The sequence below is a fragment of the Thunnus albacares genome, chromosome 9, assembly GCF_914725855.1.
Source record: "Thunnus albacares chromosome 9, fThuAlb1.1, whole genome shotgun sequence".
Lineage (NCBI taxonomy): Eukaryota > Metazoa > Chordata > Actinopteri > Scombriformes > Scombridae > Thunnus > Thunnus albacares.
Genome location: NC_058114.1, coordinates 13696311 through 13718450, shown reverse-complemented (window position 1 = coordinate 13718450; position 22140 = coordinate 13696311). Strand labels below are relative to the sequence as shown.

The following is a 22140-nucleotide window of genomic DNA, read 5'->3' as shown; positions in this document are numbered from 1 at the left end:
TGAAATTAGGGCTGAAACTAACGATTATTTTCACTATCAATTAATCTGATGATTGTTTTCTTGATTAATCGATTACAAAACAATGAAAAATGTTGATCACTGTTTCCCAAAGCCCAATGTGATGTCCTCAAATGTCTTGTTTTCTCCACAATAATCCATAACCCAAAGACATTCAGTTTACTATCATAAAGGACTAAAGAAACGAGAAAATATTCACATTTGGAATAAGAGAATTCGGACTCCTTAAAAAGTGACTCAAAACAATTAATCAATTATCAAAATAGTTGCTGATTAATTTAACAGTTGGCAACTAATCAATTAATCAACTAATTGTTGCAGCTCTAATTGAGATATTCTAGTGATTGTATCATAATGACTGCAGGGCTACTCATATACAATTTTATGCCTTTTCCAAAAATAAAGCACAATATTTCAATTAAGAAATACATTTTAGTGAAAGGAGAAATTAAACACTAGTTGATGATATAAAATATGAAGACAAAAATGCTATACATAGTATTTAATAAGAAGACTTATAGTTACTGTTCATTGTGGGTTGCAACATAATTCCTAGTCTATATGGCATTTTTGGTTTTATCATTTAGCAAAATATTCCATAATTAAAATCTATAACCTGCTTAACAAGGAAAGAAGCTAAAGAAATTCAAAGTGTTACAGAACCATAAAAACATTAAAGTCACTGAAATGTAAATTATCCAGAATCAATCCTTAAAGTATGTCAAATAGTTAATTAAGAGTCCAATTTAGACTTAAATAAAATGTATGTCCATATTGACATTCCCATCTTTGTGTAGGAAGTTCATATTTAAATAATTTATTGGATCTTATCAAACTCTTGAAGCTGCAATTTGCAACTTTTCACAGAAACAGAAATTGGACTCTACTATAAATTCACAGCACTGGAAACGCCCCTACTGATACGATATGGACCTAACACTTTTCAGTTATCCTGATGAGCTGTCTACCTTGAAACAGCTTCCCTGAAGCCCCTACAAGTCTTTGAAGAGGCAGACACTTAAGTTTCATGACACACCCATAGGAAGTGATTTATGGCTCAGTACATTACTGACATTAGCAGCCATCTTCCAGTAGATTTTAAGCATGAATGTAGTCACAGAAAAACTTGTAATGTGGAATATATTTTAATTATTATTGTCATAGAAGTTGTGCATTAAACATGTACTTTACACCTTACTTAAAAAATACAGAGAAGTGTTGTAAAGTGTGTTACCTTTATAGAAGGTTTTTCATACAGTATTTCATGTTGAAGACTGCTAAAACAATTACTGAAGCGTGTACAGTAGTTTAAAGTTCCCCTCCAGACATGTTTTTAGATGTATATACTGTATATAAGACTCTACTGTGAATAATAATTTGTGTCTGATATGGTTTCTCAACAAAGAAGTTCAATTAACTCGTTAAAATCCTTAAAATGACATCTGCTCCTTCCCCCTCATTAAAATTCGAGAATCAATGAATACTGGACCACAATTTGAGCAGCCTTTTAGTGTCAAACTCTGCATATACATCATTCTGCACAGTGAAGCTTAAACATCCAACTGAAGGAACAAGAGTGGAGGGGGACTTTAAGCGAGGTGATATAACTTTGCTGAACAGCAGCAACTGTGGCAACAAATGGCAAATATAAATATACATGTTCAAATGTAGTGAACAGTATAGAGGAGTCATTAAGTCAGTAGCTAACATTAGCTACCAAATCTATTAGCCACACCAGATCAAGTAACAGACCAGACCCCTACCAAGTAAGGGTGTAGCAGCAAAACTCCTGGCTGTATTGAATTGAGCAAGGGTATTTGATTGCTTATGAACTCAACTTTTCATTTTTAAGACGATGCTTTGGTTATTTGTGCTTTGAAATGTTACATATAGCCTAGTCTCACTTTAATGTTACAAGTCCTCTATTAAAACAGTCAGTTGGTGGCTTGCAAGACAAATATGAACAGTAGCATTTTTATCCACAAAGCACCATTAATAAACCATCCACAACAGAAGATACTTTTTGGGCTACTTCCTCTCCATCCACTCCAGGATGTACTGGCATTTATTCACGTTCAATTCTGCTATTTATGTTGCATTGGGTTATACTGTTGACAGTTAATTAATGGTGCTATCTGCTGCTTATGTTTGTGTGACAGGTCTCTACTTATGTGGGTGGACTGGATGAGCTAGTTATCTTGTTGGAAGATCTATTGTGGCGTGAAATACTTCTGATAGCTTTGCCATGTTTTCTGCAGTTCATATTAATCTGGCAAGCCATACTGTTGAGGAGATGGATAGGCGTCATACCAGCAAATATTTCTACAAGAGTCATAAAGCTTTATGTCAAAAAAAAGTAAAAAAAAAAAAAAAGTGTCCCTTTAAGAGGAAGTTTTAGGTTCATTTCAGTAACAAAAGGAATTAAAAAAGACATGCCCACAGAGTAGAGAACAAGGAAACAAGAGACAGTTCATCCTAAGCTGCCGCCATCAACACTAGTTGAAGAACTGGTGTGCATTACTACAGATGTGGAACATACCAAAATGAACTTCTTGATGAAAGAACCTTTCAACATTTAAGGAAATAAAATAGCACAGGAAGGTATTTGAGTACTACACCTTCCATGGCACAAAATTAAAGACCTTCATTATTCAATCACATTTTAAGGCATTTGTAGAGTTTTGTAAACAGTCTTGTTTCAACTACATGTAACTCTAAATGTGGGGCAGATTTAACCGACAAAAGGTGTAGTAACAAAAACTAAGAGGATAAAGAGTTGAATTGAAGAGGGGACAAAAGAGCTATAAATACCATTGATGATTACTGCTACTATTTGGAATAAAAGCCCCTTAATTGTCCAACATCTACACTTTGAGCGGAGATTTAATATTCCCAACATTTGTTAGTTCTTCTTTGTGATTTTCTTCCTCTTTGTGCAGGTCCCGCAACGGCATGAGCTGTGGTTTATCTGTCACCTTGTCTCCCTGAAAACAGACCACAATTCTGATTTTACAATAATAACAAACTGAAAATGAGGAACCAAGGTACTCAGACACACACATAACATAACATAACATAACATAACATAACATAACATAACATAACATAACATAACATAACATAACATAACATAACATAATACTCAGGTGAAAACTCCCTGAACACTGAACACTCTTTTCACAACTGAATATGAATTTAATTTCAAAACCTGGATATTAATATTCAAAACATTCCTTATTTCATAGTATCAGATATAGACTGTACTTGAATGGATGTTTTCCTATTGAAGCTTTTACACTATGGAGCTGACAGACAGACTTGATTGCAATGCTATACGGTGTGTAAACGTCAGCGTAAGTGTTCAGTTTGAGCAGCACAAGCCTTCTAATGTTGTTGTAGATGCAATGCTGCATTCACGTCATTTCTACGATACATTACATTACATTCATGCCATAAATAAGTTGCCAGCTGAAGAAAATGCACATGTCAAGCTCAAAGAGATGATTATAAGAATAGGGCTCCAATATCTCTGACTTGGCATTGTGAATTGCATTAGTGTATAAGTAAGTAAGTAAATAAATAAGTAAGTAAATAAGTAAGTAAGTAAGGGAAGTAATAATAATTTATTCATTCATTCAGTTTATTTACCCGGTTATTCCTGTTCAGGCTCATAGGGGGCTGCAGCCGATCCCTGCACGTGTTATGCAGAAGGCAGGGAAACATCCTGGACACTGTTCCAGTCTTTGAACAAAAACAGACAACACATTCATGTTTATACATGCAGGCATGTAGCAGTTGTGCTCCAAAATGGTCTATTAACAATTAAAAATGAAGATGAACTGCATCATGGGTTAGGATCTTAGTTAGGAGGCATTTTCTTGCACAGTTTTTGAAATGGATGTATAAAATTTTGGGACAAAACCCAATCTTGAGTCCACCTGAGAGAGCACCAGGAAGACTCCGGGGAATATTTATGGCAAGAACATGCACACTTAATGAGAAATTTGAACTCATTTCATAAGGTGTGCCATCCAGCACAAGGTAATAAGCAGATAATTAAAATGTCAAAATCAATTAAGTGTGTCACCATAAATACAACAGCAGGGACAAGTATGTAAGATCACATATGTTGGTTAATTATTTGACACTCTTCTGAGCTTGTGACTTACTCTGCGCTCTGATGGAATCTCCACTTGCTTTTTATTCAGGTCCCACCATAACAAACCCTCTTTAATATGATTCCTCTTTGTTGGTCCTGTGTGTAGAGAGAAATGACAGAATTTGTTCAGCTTTCAGTATCATGTAATGCAATTCACCACTAACTCCAAAATGACAATAGAGATGAATCAAACCTCTGTGGTGCAGTATCCTCAAAAACAAAACATTACAAGCTTCACACAGGGAAGATTTATTACACAGAATTGCATTTAATTGCTTTGTAGAATATCTCAAAACTGGCAATTCAGTGTAGAACATTGACTTAAATCTAAGCAAAAGTCCTGAACAATGTGCCATTGTGAGTCAGCTGATTAGTGTGTTTTTAGTCTCTTTATCTTCTTACCTGTGGCATAGCTCACTATCAGCCCAACAAGGATGACCGAACTAGTTGCCATGGCACCAAAGTAGAGGTATGACACAGAGTAGAAGTTAAGCAGGCCCCTGGTTTTGGAAAAGATCAGGTAAATTAAAAGGTTTTTAGGTGGGTTTTTTTTTTTGGGGGGGGGGGGGGGGGGGGGGTTTGATTTCTTTGCTTTTACATCTATTTAGTTGGGTATCTTGGAGATCTGACATTCAGTCTATCAAGTTATAGCTAGTAATATTCTTAATCCAGGAATTACAAAAAACTAGGTTGAATTACACTCTCCTCTGTACACCACTGCACAACACCATGTTAAACTAAATCAGATTTATTGAGGAATTCATTAATCTTTTCCCATTTTTATTCCCACTAATTTTAGTACAAATCATGATTATAGGTACTGATCTCCCTCCATAAACCAGCGTTAAATCCCTGGAAGAAAGAAAGGGCAGCTGTGTGTCAGCACAGGCAAGCTCACTGACCCTTGGTTATTGGGGTGAAGCAGGATGGAGATGGAGTGTTGTTCCTGGTCAAGGCTGCTGTTCAGGGTGATGTTGCTGGGTTCACACTTGCCTGTGTAGCTGGGCAGGATACCCATGGTCTTCTCGCTGGGCGGATAAAGAGTCGAACCAACAGCCAGCCACAGAGAGACGCAGAAGCCCACTAATATGCCTGAGTACGCCCCCTGAAAGACGAATAAAGATAAAATATGGGATAAAGATAATATCTATGATATAATCATGTTAAAGTTATAAAACATAGAACAACACCCAACATAATCCTGACAATGTCAATGAAAGGAAGTCATAAAATGTGTCTTGATGCTGATAATACAGACTGTTGAGGAAAGATATCCCAAAAAATATGATGATGGTTAAAGGAGTGGTATGAAATATGTGGGGGGGTCATGTGTATTTAGTGTGACCTTCCTGCTGATTTTCTCAACATTTACAGTAACAGCTGTGAAAGTTGTCTCAAGGAGGAGTTAAGTTAATGATTTTTATGATTTTAGACAGTGACATCATTGAACCAGGAGTCGATAATAACAGTAAATAAAAATTCAACAAAGGATTTCGTGACTAACATAGAGACTTATCTGCTTCAGCTTCCTTCCATTTGCCCTTTGTTCAGTGGTGCGTTTTCCTGATTTTTTGGGTCCAAGTTTTGTTTCTAACATTCATGACTTTTCTAGGGGCGATGTAATCAATGGTGGTACCATATTATACCTACATAACTATAATAACCAGTGGACCTGGCAGGGGTCTGATTTAATTTTTAGTAAAAGATGAGAAATAAATAACCAGAACAACATCCCTATAAAAAAAACCTTTTGTGATATTTCATGCGAGATGCTATGTCTGAGAAAAACACAACCAAACTTTCCACATAGTTTCATGCAATTCAATTAAAAGCTTTTAGAAATCCTGCTTTTTGTTCAAACAGACCGCTCCCCTGACAAATGGCTTTGTCTAAGAATTTGAGAGCAGCAGCAAACTACCTCAAATGTACAACACAGCACAAATCAAGCAACTCACCAGCCTGTTTGTTGCTGGGACAAACATCCCCAAAATGAATACACCCAGTAATGGACCGCTGACCACGCCCATGACTGTGAACGATCCCTGAGGAGAGAGGACAAGGGAGACCCAAGAAAAGCAACCAAACAGAATTTAAAACAGACTATAAAGTAAATCTCACACTGTAATTCAGTCTGAACCGCTGGTCACTAGCACAGAGACGAGAAGATTAGACAAAGTGGCTACTATTTCAACCTCCATTATTTCGTGCTCTGCAAACTCTTTTAAAATGGCATTATATATTGACATACCTTTGATTCATACTAGTACAGTTTTTGATAAGTCATAAAGATAAATTGTAAGTAAAAACACTAAAGATAGTATTCACACATGGCTTGTATGCTTGCCTAATTTATCACTGACAAACAGTTGTTTAAAGCTACTTATAAGCCACTTTGCAGCTGTGAGGCTGCATATTGTTTTCCTTTTAAAGTTTATGTAATGCTGCATTTTTACAATGCCCTGGGGGTTGCATGATAGATGAAATGTCATACATGTGTGTGGTAATATGTAGATATTATACCTGAAGAACTCCCCAGTCCAGGAAGGAGGAGAGAGCAGCCACAGTGATACAACCAACTCCATACAGGAAGGCTTGAAGAAAAAGAGAAAATACTGTATAATGAGCTGTGCAGTCAATAAAATATTAGCTTGAGCATTTAACTGGGATCCAAAAAATATGCAACATGTGATGAAATGATGATGAAACATGATTTGTACCCGGAAAAGTGACCATTGGTGCCAATGTAAGCCTGTCTTTGTAGTTTTCAAACAAAAGTGGTTTTATGAATACATACGACAGTAAAACTTTATTCAAATATATAGTTTCAGTGAGCATCAACCTACACAGTCCTTTGGAAATGAGGATCAGCTTCTTTTGTGACATGTGGAGCAGACGAGGTCGCAGCAGATCCTCCATCGTTACTGCAGCCATGGCATTGATACTTGTGGAGGCCGTGCTGTGAAAGAGACATGTGGTGACACAATATATTTTCTTTCATTTTTTGAATTTATTATGTGACTGTAACAGCCACTCAGAAAGGCAGAATGCTCAAATGTGTGTCTTTGACTTTTTAAACAATCTTTAATCTAAAAGTATAAGTTAAAAGAACATTATTTTTAGTGGCTGTCTTTAACCAAGATCATGCACCATGAGCCAATAGGACAGCAGCATGCATGGCTGTTTGTCACAGTATCTTTTTTGGTACTACCTTTGGAGCCACTAAGTGTTGAATTTGAAAATTCCAACAAACAGTGGCTTTAATGGGCAAAGAAATGTTATGGGGAAAATAAACCAAGATTCAAATACCTGAGAGTCCCACTGTACGCACAAGCAAGGAAAAGACCCGGAAAGCCAGGGTGATGTTTGAATATGTCCAACACAAAGTACGGCATATACTTCATCAGACGGGAGAGGAGGGAAAAGGGTTGGAAAAAGAAATTTGTTTAATTGTTTCTCTTGAGTCAACAACCAATAAAATATGACTTTTTATTCTGTTTAAATCTCCAAAATACTCATCAGTGTAGTTTGAACATAGACGCGACAAAGCACCGGCATGGTAAACAGCTAAAATAAACATTAGTTCTAAAGTTCTACATTATGTGGCCCAGTCAACATCATAACTTAAATTGATGGATGAAGTGTTTAGCAAAAAAAATACACATATATCAAAGATGTAGATGTTTTTCTTGGAATCTTTATTTATACAGCCCAATATCACAAATCACAAATTTGCCTAAGTGGAAAAAACCATGAGATAAAAACTAAATTTGCCTCCTATGAGAGAAATACTTTTATTCTTTTTGCATGAAAATGTCAAATTTAAAGACAGAGTGAAGTTTAGTAAGAACATAATTTATCTCTAGGGTCAATACATGATATCAGTAATAGCAACAGCTTTCAAACTCCCAGTACACAGTATCATGCGGATCTCGGGTACCAGATCAGGGGCAGAAATTTTCCCAGACTTCAGTGGATCACAGTTGATGTAATAAGCAAACATGATGATGCCGCAGGTTCCTGCACTGCTCACAATCAGGCATAAACCGACTTGGTTCACAAACAGTGCCCTGCAATCAAAAGCAAACATCTTTATAATGCGTCTAACTTTTTCAGTATTTATTTAGTTAGCTGGTATGGTAAAAATACAACTTTTTCAGGCAATTTGGTGAAAGGCTGATGCATCTTTTTAATGTCATTTGTGAGAAATTAAATTCCTTGAATGTAAATTAAAAACTTGACTGACTACTGAAACTTTTCAGCTTCAACAGGGAGATTTTCAGTGGCCACAATGTCAAAATGGAGGGAGTGATGACTTAAACCCTTTCAAAATATTTACATTTACTCCAACCATGTCTTTCCTCAGAAGTCTACAGTACATAAAAATGCTTACTGGGAAATACCTTCATGAAAATGGCAGTAAAGAAATGAAGGTATCAAATGTCACTGCAGAGCAAGAATATCAAGGTCTATTGAGTATAATCCTTGCCTGAAATACCCCCATAACACCTAAAAAGCGGAACAAGGAACAAAACTATTACATGTCTCTCTGTCTGAAATGCCTCCAAATCTAAAGCAGACAGTTTACTCATGCAGTAACCTGGCAAGTCTTCTCACCTTCAGGAAACATGAAACGATAATATCAACCTAAAACAAACAACATGCTGATAATTTGGATAACTGTGTAAATACCTTCAAGGTTCCATAGCATTGACTTCAAATATTCCACCTACTATCCAAACACTGTGTCAAGGAGAAGAATGTGTCTCTTATTGTTATCATAAGGAATACTGGTGAATACTGGTGTCGTATGGATGTGTTCGTGTTAGCATTTATTGTCTGGTGCGAGTAAACCTGCCAGACAACCACAGGAAACTAACACTGGCCCGTGCTGATTTCAGCAGAGCTCTGGTTTTTCTGTTGGTATATAAACTTGTATCTCATGTTAATGCAAATGTAAAATAAAATAAATAACAGTATCTTCTGTTCTTTCATTGTCGTCTGTTCTAAACACATGAAACAGTAGATAAAAGGCAGGACTTTATATACTGTGAGCAGGTCTTTACTCACCACTGGGCCTCTCTCTCTGATCTGCAGGAGATGTATCGCTGGACTTGAGCTTGGTTTACACCGTACATGGACAACCAAACCAATGCACCCCCGACAGACAGGCTCCAGAAGGTATAGCGTTGCCGTGGGTCCACGTCAAAACTGTTGAAGAACATCATTGAACAAATTAGTGACACTCCGCTCTTTACAATGGTCTCGATACCTGGAGTTTAAATGTAGAATTTGGAGACCAATTCTAGGAGTAGAAGTATAGTTATTGATAGCATATTGATAGCATTATATAGCATCAACCTGATGCTAAAGCATCATAAGTACGTGATAATTCTGTGTGCCGTCATAAGATTGTATGGTGTGATCATATGGCTGCACTTGCACAATTAATGTTCTTATCCAGAGATTTCTGTGTTAAAATGAAGGAAAAAAAAGCTTTTACTCGTTAAAATTAATGCGTGATCCATTGTAGGCGATCTCCAGTACCAGTGCAGGACCACCAACCAGGACTGTGCCTTGGATGAAAATGGCCACAAAGCCCAACAGCATGACAATGATCTGGAACACATCAGTCCAGATCACAGCTTTCATGCCACCCTGTTACAGACAGATGATGGAAGAGAAAGGCAGACAGACAGTCAGGGAAACACACCACAATATTTTCTTTTTTTTTTTATCTTTGGAGTGTTATTTATTTGGTGCATTTGGCCAGGGAGACGAATGCCAACTGAAAAGTGTTTCTTCCAATATAAACACAGTACAGGTCACCTGGAGTTATGTTTGTAATGTCATTGAATTTCTGTAATTAAAGGAATGCTTCGGGATATTTGCCCATATATTCCCCTATATTAGGTAGATTTTCATTTTATTATAGTTTATAAATGTAAAAAGTTCATCGGTTTGTTGTCAGCATGTGTTCCCATATGTTTTTTTTTTTTTTAGCACAATATGAAAGTATTAACATTCTAATTTTATATTCAATATGTTCATATATTAAATTGAAAACAAAAATGTAATCTGAGTAGTTGAAAGTATTATAATGTTACCTCTCTGACCCTGGTTAGGAGAAGAAAGCTAATCCAAAACAATTCTAGGAAAGAATCCCAAAACCACAGATTTAGGTAAAACAAGGATGTAGGTTTAGGTTTCTGAGAGGATGTTTTAAAGGTTGGATTCAGGTTTTCTGCTCTTGGACATCTTGGCCGCGACAAAATTCATATTGTTCAAGGGGAAAGAAGGCTGGGTAGAGCTGTGATGATCAAACATCAACCACCAAACAAAACTACACAGATACATTTCCATTGGCTAGGTGTCTACTTCAAAATATCCATCTTATTGTAAAAAAAGAAATGGGACTAATGCCAGACTCCAATGCATGTATTCTGAACACACATCTAAATCTAGACAGACACCAGTCCTGTGTGTTCATGAGCACCTGCCTGAGGCATGCTGGTTTGATGAGATGGAAAAAGACGTCTTTACCAGTGTTGTGTACAGGGTGCAGATGATTCCAGTAGAAAACAGAGACACCCACATATTGAGTCCAGTAGCTGAAATTAAAAACACCATGAAACACCTGCACATAATGTATATAGCACTATAGTAGGGGTCCTGTTTCTTAAAAAGTGCTATTTAAACATTTTCATTATGATCAAAAATTCATAAACTAGTCAAAGTTAAGTGAAAGTAAACTTTGCACTGGTGTGTTTTTTTTTTGCTAAGCAGCTCATCTGGAATATTAGGTGTGAACATCAAGTAACACCTGCAAGCTAATAGAAGTCTAGTCTGCAAATCTTGTATGGTTTGATGGATAATTAGTAATAAATATGTTAAAGAATTTAATAATTTGGATTTTGCTGAGTAGCATCTTCAGAACATCTGGTGCATCCTTGATGCATCATTGAACCATGTTTTAATAAAGAAGACAAGGGAAGACAGATGACATTGTCATCCATACTACATGAAATGCACTCATGTAGGGGCTTTTTTGCATCACATCCAGTAGGTGCATGCATCGCTTGTCTGTAAATCCCTAGTATGCAGGAGAAAAAACTCTCTATATCCCTACTGCACTCTAGGAGACAAAAAACAAATGCATGCCAAATGAATTGTAGGAAGGGTGGACGCCAGTAATAATAAATACTAATATACAGTACAATAAAAATAATAAACTTTATGTATACAACACTTTTGTAAACAAATGTAGTTGTGTAGTGTGCATGGCCTGACTGATACTGGATATCTGAGGCCAACATCAATATTATCAATATTATTTTTAAACTCTTTGATACATTGGGCAATATTCATTTTTTATAAGGGTCCCTTGAATTTGGTTGTTTAAGAATAGTGACCAAGATATGTACTTAGAGAGACATTTTACAGTTAAAATATAATAAACATGTCAGTGCTCTCTGGTAGACTGCTTGGTGTTACTGTTACCAACTTAAATATGAGGCCCACCAATTTATAGATTGCACTTTAAGAGAGAAGCAATTACAGAATGCAAATAAATTGAATGACTATTGTTAAGAAAAACACAAAATGAGGTTTGACATAATACAAATCTTGAGGACTTTTTTTATGACAATGAAATCAAATTTGTTGTGTTATACAATACCTTAAAGAATTTGGCTGGTGATTTTCTATATTTTTCTTATTGTCAACACATCTCATGTGCAGAGCTAAACCAACAATGAACTGATCTGCTCACAAGTACTGTGTGTTTATCCAAAGCCTGATATATCTTACTCCTCTGTGTCATTGACTTCTGCTGTTGTCAAAAAGCTATATATTAAAAAAAAAAATGTCAATGAGAACTGGGTGACATGTTCCTTCACCACAAAGAGTATGGGCACATTGGTTTGTTTAGTTTACAGTGTTTACATTAGTTTACAGTGCTTTGCTAGGTTATTGTACTACATATCACAACCTCTTGACTTTGTTCTAAAGTTCATTGACAAATTTACCTTGTACCACAAAGTCAAGAGGTTGTGATATATAGATGACAATAAGAGAAATATAGAAAATCACCAGCCACATCCTTTCAAGTTTACTGCCAATCACAAGCTACAACGTACTTATTAATCTGTGGTAATTCTGATTGACACAGACTGCTAGGTTGTAGTGATGAACCAAATATCAAAGAAACAATTATAACCAAAATGCCAAATGAATGAAAATATCTAATGAATCTAAACATACAGAGAGCCATCAAGTAATCTCTCCCACCTTGGTTAAGGATCAAGGCTGGCGCATAGATGACAATCCCTGTGTAAAGCAGCTGAGAGAAAGGAACACATGGAGATCAGCCAACACGCATAAAAACACAGTGACTAGGTTACAAAAGTTCAACTCTGGTAATTTCAGAGGTGATGTTTAAAGAACATTCTGTCTGGATTTAAATTCACTATAGCTAATATATGTGTAAGAAAAGTTGTGAAAATGTGACATTATCTATAAGAGCACTAAACACAACTTTGACTTCAAAGAACACAAAAATGTCTGTGTCTGTTTTACCGTTGCCACAAGAAACTGGACACTCCCCAACAGCTGCATTCCTCTGCCAAATCTCATCTTCAGATACTGTGACAGTCAGACGGCTAGAGTTATAACACAGCAGAGTATCTCTGCACACATCACTCATCCTTCCTCACCTGTTATATTCACCATGTTTGATGACCCACAGGTGCATTTCAATATTTTGTCAGAGAAATCCTGGCCCTGTTTCTACACTATGATTGGCTAGAAACTCTTATGGCCCCTGTGGGTATTTTAATGCCTAAAATAAATGGCTGGAAATGTTCTATATTTTTCATATTGTCAACAAATATGTGAGAGAACCAAACCAACAATGAATCGATCTAATTACAAGTATTGTGTCTGTTTCCAAAGCCTGATATATCTTACTCCCCTGTGCTGTGGACCTCCATTGTTGTCCAAAACCTACTAAGAACACATCAGTGAGCCACACCGCTGTACTGGGCGACATGTTCCTTCACCCCGAAGATTACAGTCATGTTAGTTTTTTAGAAATGGCTCCAAAGACTAATAACAGTGATCAGGTTTTTCTGTCTCTGGAGAGTAGATCCATGCAAGGCAAAGGCCTCTTGACCTCTTGACTTTGTACTTTGGGGACCTATTTTTAGTTTTCGGTTTGTACTACAAAGTCAAGAGGTTGTGATATGTAGCACATCAAGCTAGCGAAGCTGTGTAAACAGAACCACATTCCTATGCATGCGTAGTGCCGTCTGCCTTACAAAGAACCACTCTCCGGAGATTGAAAACTGGTATAAGTTTTAGGAGCCATTTCAAAACAAACAAAACAAATGTGACCATAATCTTTGTAGTGAAGGAACATGTCACCCAGTACAACGGTGTGGCTCATTTACATGTATTTAATAGTTGTTGGACAACAACAGAGGTCTACAGCACAGAGGAATAAGATATCTCAGGCTTTGGATACACACACAACACTTGTAAGTAGGATCAGCTCATTGTTGGTTTGGCTCTGCACATGAGATTTGTTGAAAATATGAAATATATTGAAAATTGCCAGCTTTATCCTTTAATACCTTGGTGTTTATTTTGTTTAAACCCTTTTCTGTTGTATTATTCTGGTCTGATTTTTATAGTGTTGTCCAAAATGCACAATCACTACCAGCAAAAACCAATTAAATGTTCTTGTTCCTTTGATAACTGTTCAAGAATACATATTTTTAAACAATGCAAAAAAATGGTCCTCTGGGCAATGTTGTTGCTACTGCTAACCTCAGTTAATCTTTACTGTCCCCAAGGGGAAATTTGGTTTGCAGCCTGGTGAAATCAGTCATAAAAAGAACTGTGAATAAACAGAAACAGCAACAACATTCAGTCAAATCAAAGACTGATTTTTTGGTTGTCTCAGACTCAGGGCCCTATTTTAATGATCTAAAGCACATGGTCTGAAGTACATGGCACAAGTGCATTTAGAGTGTGTCCACCCGCCTATGTAGCTGCATATTACTGTCTTGATAATGCGCCCTTAAAATAACAGTGAAACACTGGACGGGAAAATGACAACTGCATCGGTCTTAAACTAACAAAGACACTTGTGTCATGCTTGGCGCTGGGCGTAATATAGGGCCCTCAGAGTTTCTTACCCAGCTGTAGAACATACAAATCAAATAAAACATTTTACAGAATCCAGAAAGGATGAATAAATGTTATTTTTTAACCTTACATTAAGCCATATTTCCTGTTCTTACACAGAGTGTGAAATGCTCACTCATAGAGCCAAACCCATTGGGAATTGTCATCCAACTCTGCAGCTCTACCAAGATGAAGGCAATGATATTTTTCTCAGGAATTGGTGGACCCAACCAGAGCCAAAAGGGAAGTGAGTACTGGACTTGGGGTAGAAACATCAATAGGCTGCTGGCATCATGTTGCTCTGTCTGCTGGATGTGTAAGTAGGCAATTGTTTGCTGACACATTAGCCATAAATTGATAACTCAGTAGCATCGCAGGGATTTGTTTCCATGAGTTTATTTTGCAGTGGTTCTGTCTACTGTTGCTCACCTTGATTTATTTCATGATCTCAACATTATTGTTTTCTTCATGACGATTTGTATTGTGATCAGTTTGTATATTATTTTGAGATCTTGACATGTCTATGCCAAAGTTATTTGTGTAGCCAATGATCATAATATCAATCTTAAAGGGTTTCACACACTCAAATTAGACAGGAGCAAAAATGTCATGATTACAAAGTCATTATTTTGTCAACTCAAAATTACATGAGAATCGTACCTATTTGGATAAATTGAATAATTTCAGTCATGATCATTAGAAATATCTGCAGTCATATTTGTTCAGGCCAGTAGACATGGTTTTCATTATATTTCTGTTAAATTCATAATAATGGTACTTGGGTATGAAAACTCATTACGACCTGATTGGTGCTGGTGATGCCAAGTTGAAAGAAAACTGGCATGAACAGGTAAGCTGTCAGCAGAGAGTTGATGCTTTGTCCAAGGCACATGTAGAGGAATTTATAGCCATAGCGGGAAGCCTCGGCAGGAACCCCCAAAACCTGGACTGCTGACATAAAACTGGCACAGAGCGACAGTCCAACAGGCACTGCCGGCATACTCCGACCACCAGTGAAGAAGTCATCGGCAGTGACATCCTGTGGCTTCTTCTTCAGGGCCTGAAAGAGTCCGATGGCCATAGACACCAACAGCATGACAACAAAGACTGCGTAGTCAGCCAGGACAAAGCCTGATCTGGATGGCTGACTGGTAGACTGTTCTTCCATTATTTCACTGTTATGTTGTCTGTCTTGTAGTTTGGTGGATCTGTGAGAGTGAAAGCCAGTCTCATTTAGTGACCACACAATGACTGGTGGAGACACAATACACAAGCTTATCTAATCTATTCAAGGTTATACCTGCAGGATATTTGTATCAGTAGGATATTTACTACAGCTCTAAACAATAGTGTCTTCTCTGCCTTTGCAGTGGAATATCATAAAACTGTTGGAAGGAATGTTTATCAGCTGTACTTGTGTGCATACATACAAAAAGTGGCCTTGCTCATAAACACATTGCTTATTAGTGATACTAATGGTCAAAAACTCTATAGGGTATCTTTAACTTTCCATCACAGAAAAGCTGCTTGTAAGAAAGACCCCAAAATGTCCTGTTGATGAGTGTGTGATAGATGCAACAAAAGAAGTAAACAAATAAAAGATTTTTTCCAAAAAATAAACCTGATATATTTCACAAACATCAGGTAATTATCCTAACATCAAATAAAACAATACAATCAATAGTTTCTGTTAGCTTGTCTATCCCCAACATGAAAAATAACTATTATGTTTCCCTAAACAAATTTTTTGTTATCTAGTCCTAACCTTACCTTAATGTCTATTTATCTGCCAAGGCCAAAAAAAGTACAAAAGTACAAAAAGTATGTTTAATAAGGACTTTTCCCATCTAATGTATGGTACATTATATGAATCAGAGCAGTTTCATGGGAAATCATTGAGTAAATTATGACTATATGTATTTTTTCTTGAACTTCTCCACTTTCAGTACTTGTACAGTGTGGTGCCTCTTACTTATGTCTAAGACAGCGATCAGACAGATTCAGCTGATCCAGAATGCTGCTACCAGAGCTGTAACAAGGACCAGAAAAGCTCAGCATATAACTCCAGTTCTCAAATCAATACATTGGCTACCAGCTTCTCAGAGAATCAACTTCAAAATACTATTGCTTATCCATGAATCACTGAATGGTTTAGGTCCAAGATACATATCAGATCTCCTGACCCGGTGTGAACCCTGCAGACCTCTCAGGTTGGCTGGTTCTGGATTACTGGTTGTTCCCAGAGTCAAAAGTAAATATGGTGAAGCTGCCTTTGGCTTCTGTGCTGCTCAACTGTGAAACAATTTGCCAGAAGAGCTAGGACTTGAGACAGTGCTGACTGCTTTCAAATCCAGGCTAAAGACCTACATGTTTGCCATCACTTTTAATTAAATTTTGTAAAGCTCTGTATTTTATGTGCTCTGATCTACAATTTTATACACACTACATGCAACTGATTACAAACCAACTTGCACTTTTTTATTATTATTATCAAATTTATTTGCTTGTTTGTTTTATTGTTTTTATTCTATGAGGTTTTACCTTCTTGCTTTTATCAATTGTTTTTTTTGTGCTTTTGCCTGTGTACTCTGTAAAGCACTTTGGGTAGTTTTTGGGTATGAATTGTGCTATATAGGCCTAAATAAAATTGCCTTGCCTTTGGCGATTTCTTTTGTTTTTCTTTTAATTGCAAAAAACAAAACAAAACAAAACAAACAAAAAACAAAACAAAACAAAAAAAACCCCACCACAAACTTAAAAAAGTCGGACCTTCAGTACATCTTTCCAAGTGCAAATCATTTGAAAAACGTTTTAATTAATGCCACAGTATTATTCACTTAAGTAAAGTGAGTTTTAGGTGTTACATACTAACTGGGTCATTAGGTTTAGGGATTGATAATATGTATATATTGCTTTTACAATAAGCAAGACCGTTAAAACATTATTGTGTGGTTTAACAAAGTGTCAACTCTGGACTTTAGCCAAGTGCTTCCGTCAATAACTCTGCATATATTTTCAGAAAGATGAATAAAAAATGCGAAGACTCACCACTGGTTCTCCAGTCATTCCAGTTGCTCCCAGTCACAGTGACGGGGGAATGAACTGACACCCTGTTATATTCCTCAGCAGCTGCTGCGGCTCCATACACCTTCTATAACATGCGCGAGAGCGGGCGTAGACGCGTGCGCCGTGCAAATTCCCTCACAGGTTTCCCCCCCTATTAAAGCGACGCAGGTGTTTATAGTGAGAGATTCAGGGAGGATGCGCAGTCGGAGGTTTATACAGTGTGTGACCAAGAGGAATGTTGAGGAGCGCAGGAAGCTGCTGGAGAGATACGTATTTTTTCCCTCCTCATAATAACATGCTTGCTTTTGTGTGTGTGTGTTTATGAAAGACAGTGATAGAGAAGAGAGGAGAGAGAGAGAGAGAGAGAGAGAGAGAGAGAGAGAGAGAGAGAGAGAGAGGCAAATCGGGGCGATAAATTATTCAGAAATAACGTGTCTGATTACTTTGTGTCTGTCTGCGTGTTCGACTACCAGAAGATATGACTCAGAAGTCAGACTTGAATATGAGTCTGAAGTCGTCATACTTCAAAAAAGTAGTACAAACATCTCAGTGCTTAAAGTTCTAAAACATACTCAGTCCTTTTTCTTTTTAGGATTTTGTCAGTCACTTTAAGATGTGAAAGAGTAGAAAAAGTTTTCGCGGTTTCCAACGTGGGGTTCAGAGCCTCCCAAGGGGTCTCAAGATAAATCTATGGGTTCACAAGATGATTATAAAAAGAGATAAGATGGGCAGGAAATGTAAAATATATACACATCATTTTTTGCAGATTTTTTCTCTTGGAAAATCCTTTGTATCCTCACCTCTGTAGGTCAATATAAATCCTCCAAAGGAAAAATACTCTTTGGTTGCACTGCTCACAACTGATGTTTTGAGCAGCCCATGACCTGTGAGGAGGGGTTGCAAATGAGACATTGCCCATTTTAAGTGGTCACAAGTTTTATTTATGTCGAAAATATTTATTACATTTTCTCAAAAAAAGATCTGTGTCCTCATTTATCAAACATCTGAGTCACTCCTAAAATGACTCTGGACAGTATTAAGGAATCAATACATTCAATACACCAGAAGTACATACTGTACAATTTGAAAAATAAAATAAACACACTAAAGTGGCCTTTTGCACTTTACAAAGCAGTTACAAACCTATAGTTCATTTGCTGTGGTCCGAATCAGTGGATGAGTTGGTTAACTTGGTGCTTGGTTTGGTTTCTTTACACACAGAGAAAAATCCAAGCGAACCAAAATGCATCGCTGCAAGCCATGTGAAAACATTCACTCCGCTCATTGGTCAGATGTGTCCAGGGCTGGAGCGAAAACATAAACACAGGAAGAAGGTCCTGAAGAAGATCCTACCAGTGGATGCATTATTGGAACTGGATACTGGATCCAAAGATGGAGCCCGATCACTCGGTTGAAAACTATTCACCTGGTGCATGAGTCAAAAATGTTTTCTAGCTTCTGGGTTCATAGAATATTTTACATTTGGACAGAACCAATCTAGCTGATTCCCCCTGCTTCCCATCTTTATACTAAGCTAAGCTAAACGGCTGTAAGTTCATACTGTGCTGACAGGTATGAGACTGGGACACACTACCTGCATGAGCAGCGTGTGTGTGTCGTGGAACTTCTTGCTTTTCATTTCAGCGTCCATGTTAACAGGTTAGAGCAGCCACATGTCTCATGAGGTACATCATCTAGAGATTCGGCATCTCGCCTATTTTTTCCATGTGACATGTGTGGTTCAAAGCAAAAATAGACAGTGAAAATGATCTGTGTAGTCATATTTAAATAATACCAATAACATTACACCTTTCACTATAGTTTCAGTGTCCATATCTGTAGAATATGTCACAGACATGAAAAAAATATACAGTGTCTCCACTGCAGGTCAGCATGCATGTTGCATGTTGGGGCAGGGAGACTCTCTGGCAGGGAACTCCAGCAGTGAGAGTCGGTGACACACGGAGCTTCTTTTCTCGACTCCTTCTCGCTTTCTGTGATATTCGTTCAAACTGGGACCCCTGCCTGCTGTTTTACCTGCTTCCAGATAGAGATTTGGTGTTGTTATTTTCTTTATTTGTTGTCAGTTTCCCTCCTGATAGTTAGTTTGGAGGTTTGTTTGTTGGAGTGTGTTTGGCTCGTTTGGTGGAACTTGGTGTTGTCTGGGGGGGATTTTCTTCACTTGGAGCAGTGATAGCGGGGGTTTAACTGGCGCAATAATCAATATAATCGTCTCCTGTGTGAGGAGTGTATGTGGCTGACACAGAAGTAGCCCCAACCAGACCAGACAGAAAGAGAGCCGCTTTCACCTCAGATATTATTTACTTATCACAAGTAAGCACATGCTTCTCAACCATTTTCCGTCTAAACTAAATATAAATTAACTTTATAATGAAATTTATAATGAAATGATATAAAACATTGTATTATTGATGGCCATTATCAAAGTCAAACTCTGTGTAGAAAGATAGGGCTGGCAGTAGCAGTGTCGCAGCTGCTATGTGTCTGTGTGGACATTTAACCCCTGCGAGCTGCAGCAGTTCAGCGATGTGCATGCACTGCTCAGGTAGAGGTATACTGTGTGTCCCAGGTGTAACCCTCAGCAAGGAAGCAAATAACTGTATTTCCCAGACTGTTAAACAGTCTGTTCAGTCACTGTTACACAAGGAACTGTATTATTTACTTTGCTGAATGAAACAAAAGCAAAGAATCAAGTGTGTCAGGATGCAGAAGCAACTTTCCAAGGTGAAAAGTAATTTGAGATGCATTTGGGCCTTAAGCTGATCAAGTGGAAATGAATGTGTCAACAAGTTACATACAATATGTCATAGTTATGCTTCTCCCATCATTCTCTCCATCTGTAGTAGCAGAATAAAAGCTCCGCTATGCCCTCTTACCTTCAAATCCCCACTCCCCACAACCCAAAATGTAATTAGATTTCTACACAGCTACCAAAACTGCATCAATGTTAAATCATATCTAAATATAATCCAGATGAGGGACACATGAAATCATTGGAATAAATCTGGCCTACTCTAGAGGTTAAAACTTAAAGAGCAGTGGTTGAGATGGGATAACAATTACACATATGAAAAAAACACCACTTAATATCTGTGGGACAAACAGGATCAGGAGTTACACAACAGACAGAGAGAAGAAGAAGAGGTTAAAGTGAGAAACGGCTGGAAACAAGTTCAGAAACTGCCGTGTCACTTTCCACACCCATCATGACATGAAGTTAGCAGTTGTAGTAAGATGTCAAACAAAGTAAATCATAAAACTGAAATAAAATGAAATCCATAAAACAAGCTTATAAAAGTAGGCCTGTATATTTGGAACTAAAGCTGAAAGATCATACAATAAATTTTCAGGCTGTTTAGTTTGTTGGCTAATTAAATAAAAGAAAACAGACTTTAGACTGTCTTTGAAAGACTTGCTCTCTGTGGTTTTAAAGAAGAGATTTAAGAGGTTAAACTGAGTGTGTTTGTGTTTCTGAACACTGGAGAACAATTCAAAGCTCAGAGTCTTTGACTGTAAAATCTTACCTTTGGCCTTCTTTATGGACCATGAAACAGCTACAAGAGTACTGTCATGGGATCTAAGGCTATACACAGGTCTGTTATATAATTTGGGAGAAAAAGGGGATAAGGAGGGTTTATCTGTTAAAACTTGACCAGTTCACAATCTGCAGATGGATTTAATGGTTGAAATCGTGAAATCACAACTTTAAGATTCACAAATCATCACACTAACAACCGCTTCAGACTATAAACAAACCACACCAGAGTCTGCCTGGAAGCAGACCCACCATTTCAGGTGGTCTTGGTCCGGTTGTTAGTCTGCATCAAAGTTCAATTGACCAAACACACCACAGTTCTTTTTAACCAAACAGGTTATAGCTGCATCCTCTCAATCAGTCATATTCCCTGATTTCAAACTCATGATTAGTTTGCGTTTGCGCCTTGGTTTGGTTTGTTTTTACACCAAAAAAATATTCACTCCGCTCATTGGTCTGCATAAATATAAACAAGGCAATGCACTTCATTGCTAGTAGCTTCTGGGAACTGTTGATTTCCCTTTTCTGCACCCCAGTATGCGAAGGGAACCCAGTTATGGGAGAACAGATTGAGGTCAGATCACGTTCCCACCACAAATAAACAGCTCCAGAGATGTGAAATGATGTGTGTTTATTTAAAGATAATCTTGACTTTTGACTTCCCCTGCTTTTTTTTCAGTATAAATGGCTTGAATTCAGTCAGTTACATTGGGATCCAATTGTGACACATTTTCAGTGGGACAAAAAGTATCAAAGTATTAAAAAAGTCAACAATGACTTGTTAACCTTATTAACTAATGAAACTGGAATCTTTCCCTAACCTGAATGTAGCAGAATGGAAAGGTATTCCTTCCTGGTTTGAGCAGGCCTGTAGTCTCCTAGCCTCTTGATTATTCTGCAATTTCGAGCCAATCATTGTCTTTATTACCCTATAAAGGCACGTAGTTGTGTTCTGGGCGCCCGCCTGACGCTGAACGCGTCATCGGACTTCCGCAACTGCTGCGGATCCCTCTGTGGTGACTCACCTCCCTCAGAAGTGATCCCTTCATTGGACTGCTGTCGGTCGCAGTGTATAGTAGCAGCACAGACTGCATAGACACTCTCTCTCTCTATTCCTGAACTTACAGACGCTGCTTGATTGGACTGTGGGCCCTGG

The 22140-nt window shown here is 37.6% G+C and overlaps 1 protein-coding gene across 1 annotated transcript; it reads right to left on the bottom strand.

The window, feature by feature from the left end:
- Positions 1–290: 290 nt before the first annotated feature.
- Positions 291–21321, bottom strand: slc5a5 (solute carrier family 5 member 5). The gene is made up of 17 exons (XM_044362686.1): positions 17411–21321; positions 15165–15570; positions 12752–12817; positions 12464–12515; positions 10718–10785; positions 9678–9832; positions 9245–9385; positions 8115–8244; positions 7484–7572; positions 7021–7133; positions 6698–6768; positions 6133–6219; positions 5080–5282; positions 4580–4677; positions 4188–4273; positions 3667–3759; positions 291–3002 (listed from the first exon to the last, which is right to left on the bottom strand). The coding sequence occupies exons 2-17, from the start codon at positions 15528–15530 to the stop codon at positions 2883–2885; spliced, it is 1938 nt and encodes a 645-aa protein (XP_044218621.1). The 5' UTR covers positions 15531–15570; positions 17411–21321; the 3' UTR covers positions 291–2882.
- Positions 21322–22140: the final 819 nt, after the last annotated feature.

Coding starts and splice junctions, on each gene's coding strand:
- slc5a5 (XM_044362686.1), bottom strand. CDS start 15,530: ATGGAAGAACAGTCTACCAGTCAGCCATCCAGATCAGGCTTTGTCCTG. Junction 7,573..8,114: donor AAATTTCTGCCCCTGATCTG/GTACCCGAGATC, acceptor CGTCTGATGAAG/TATATGCCGTACTTTGTGTT. Junction 7,134..7,483: donor GCGTACAGTGGGACTCTCAG/GTATTTGAATCT, acceptor TCTCTTTCACAG/CACGGCCTCCACAAGTATCA.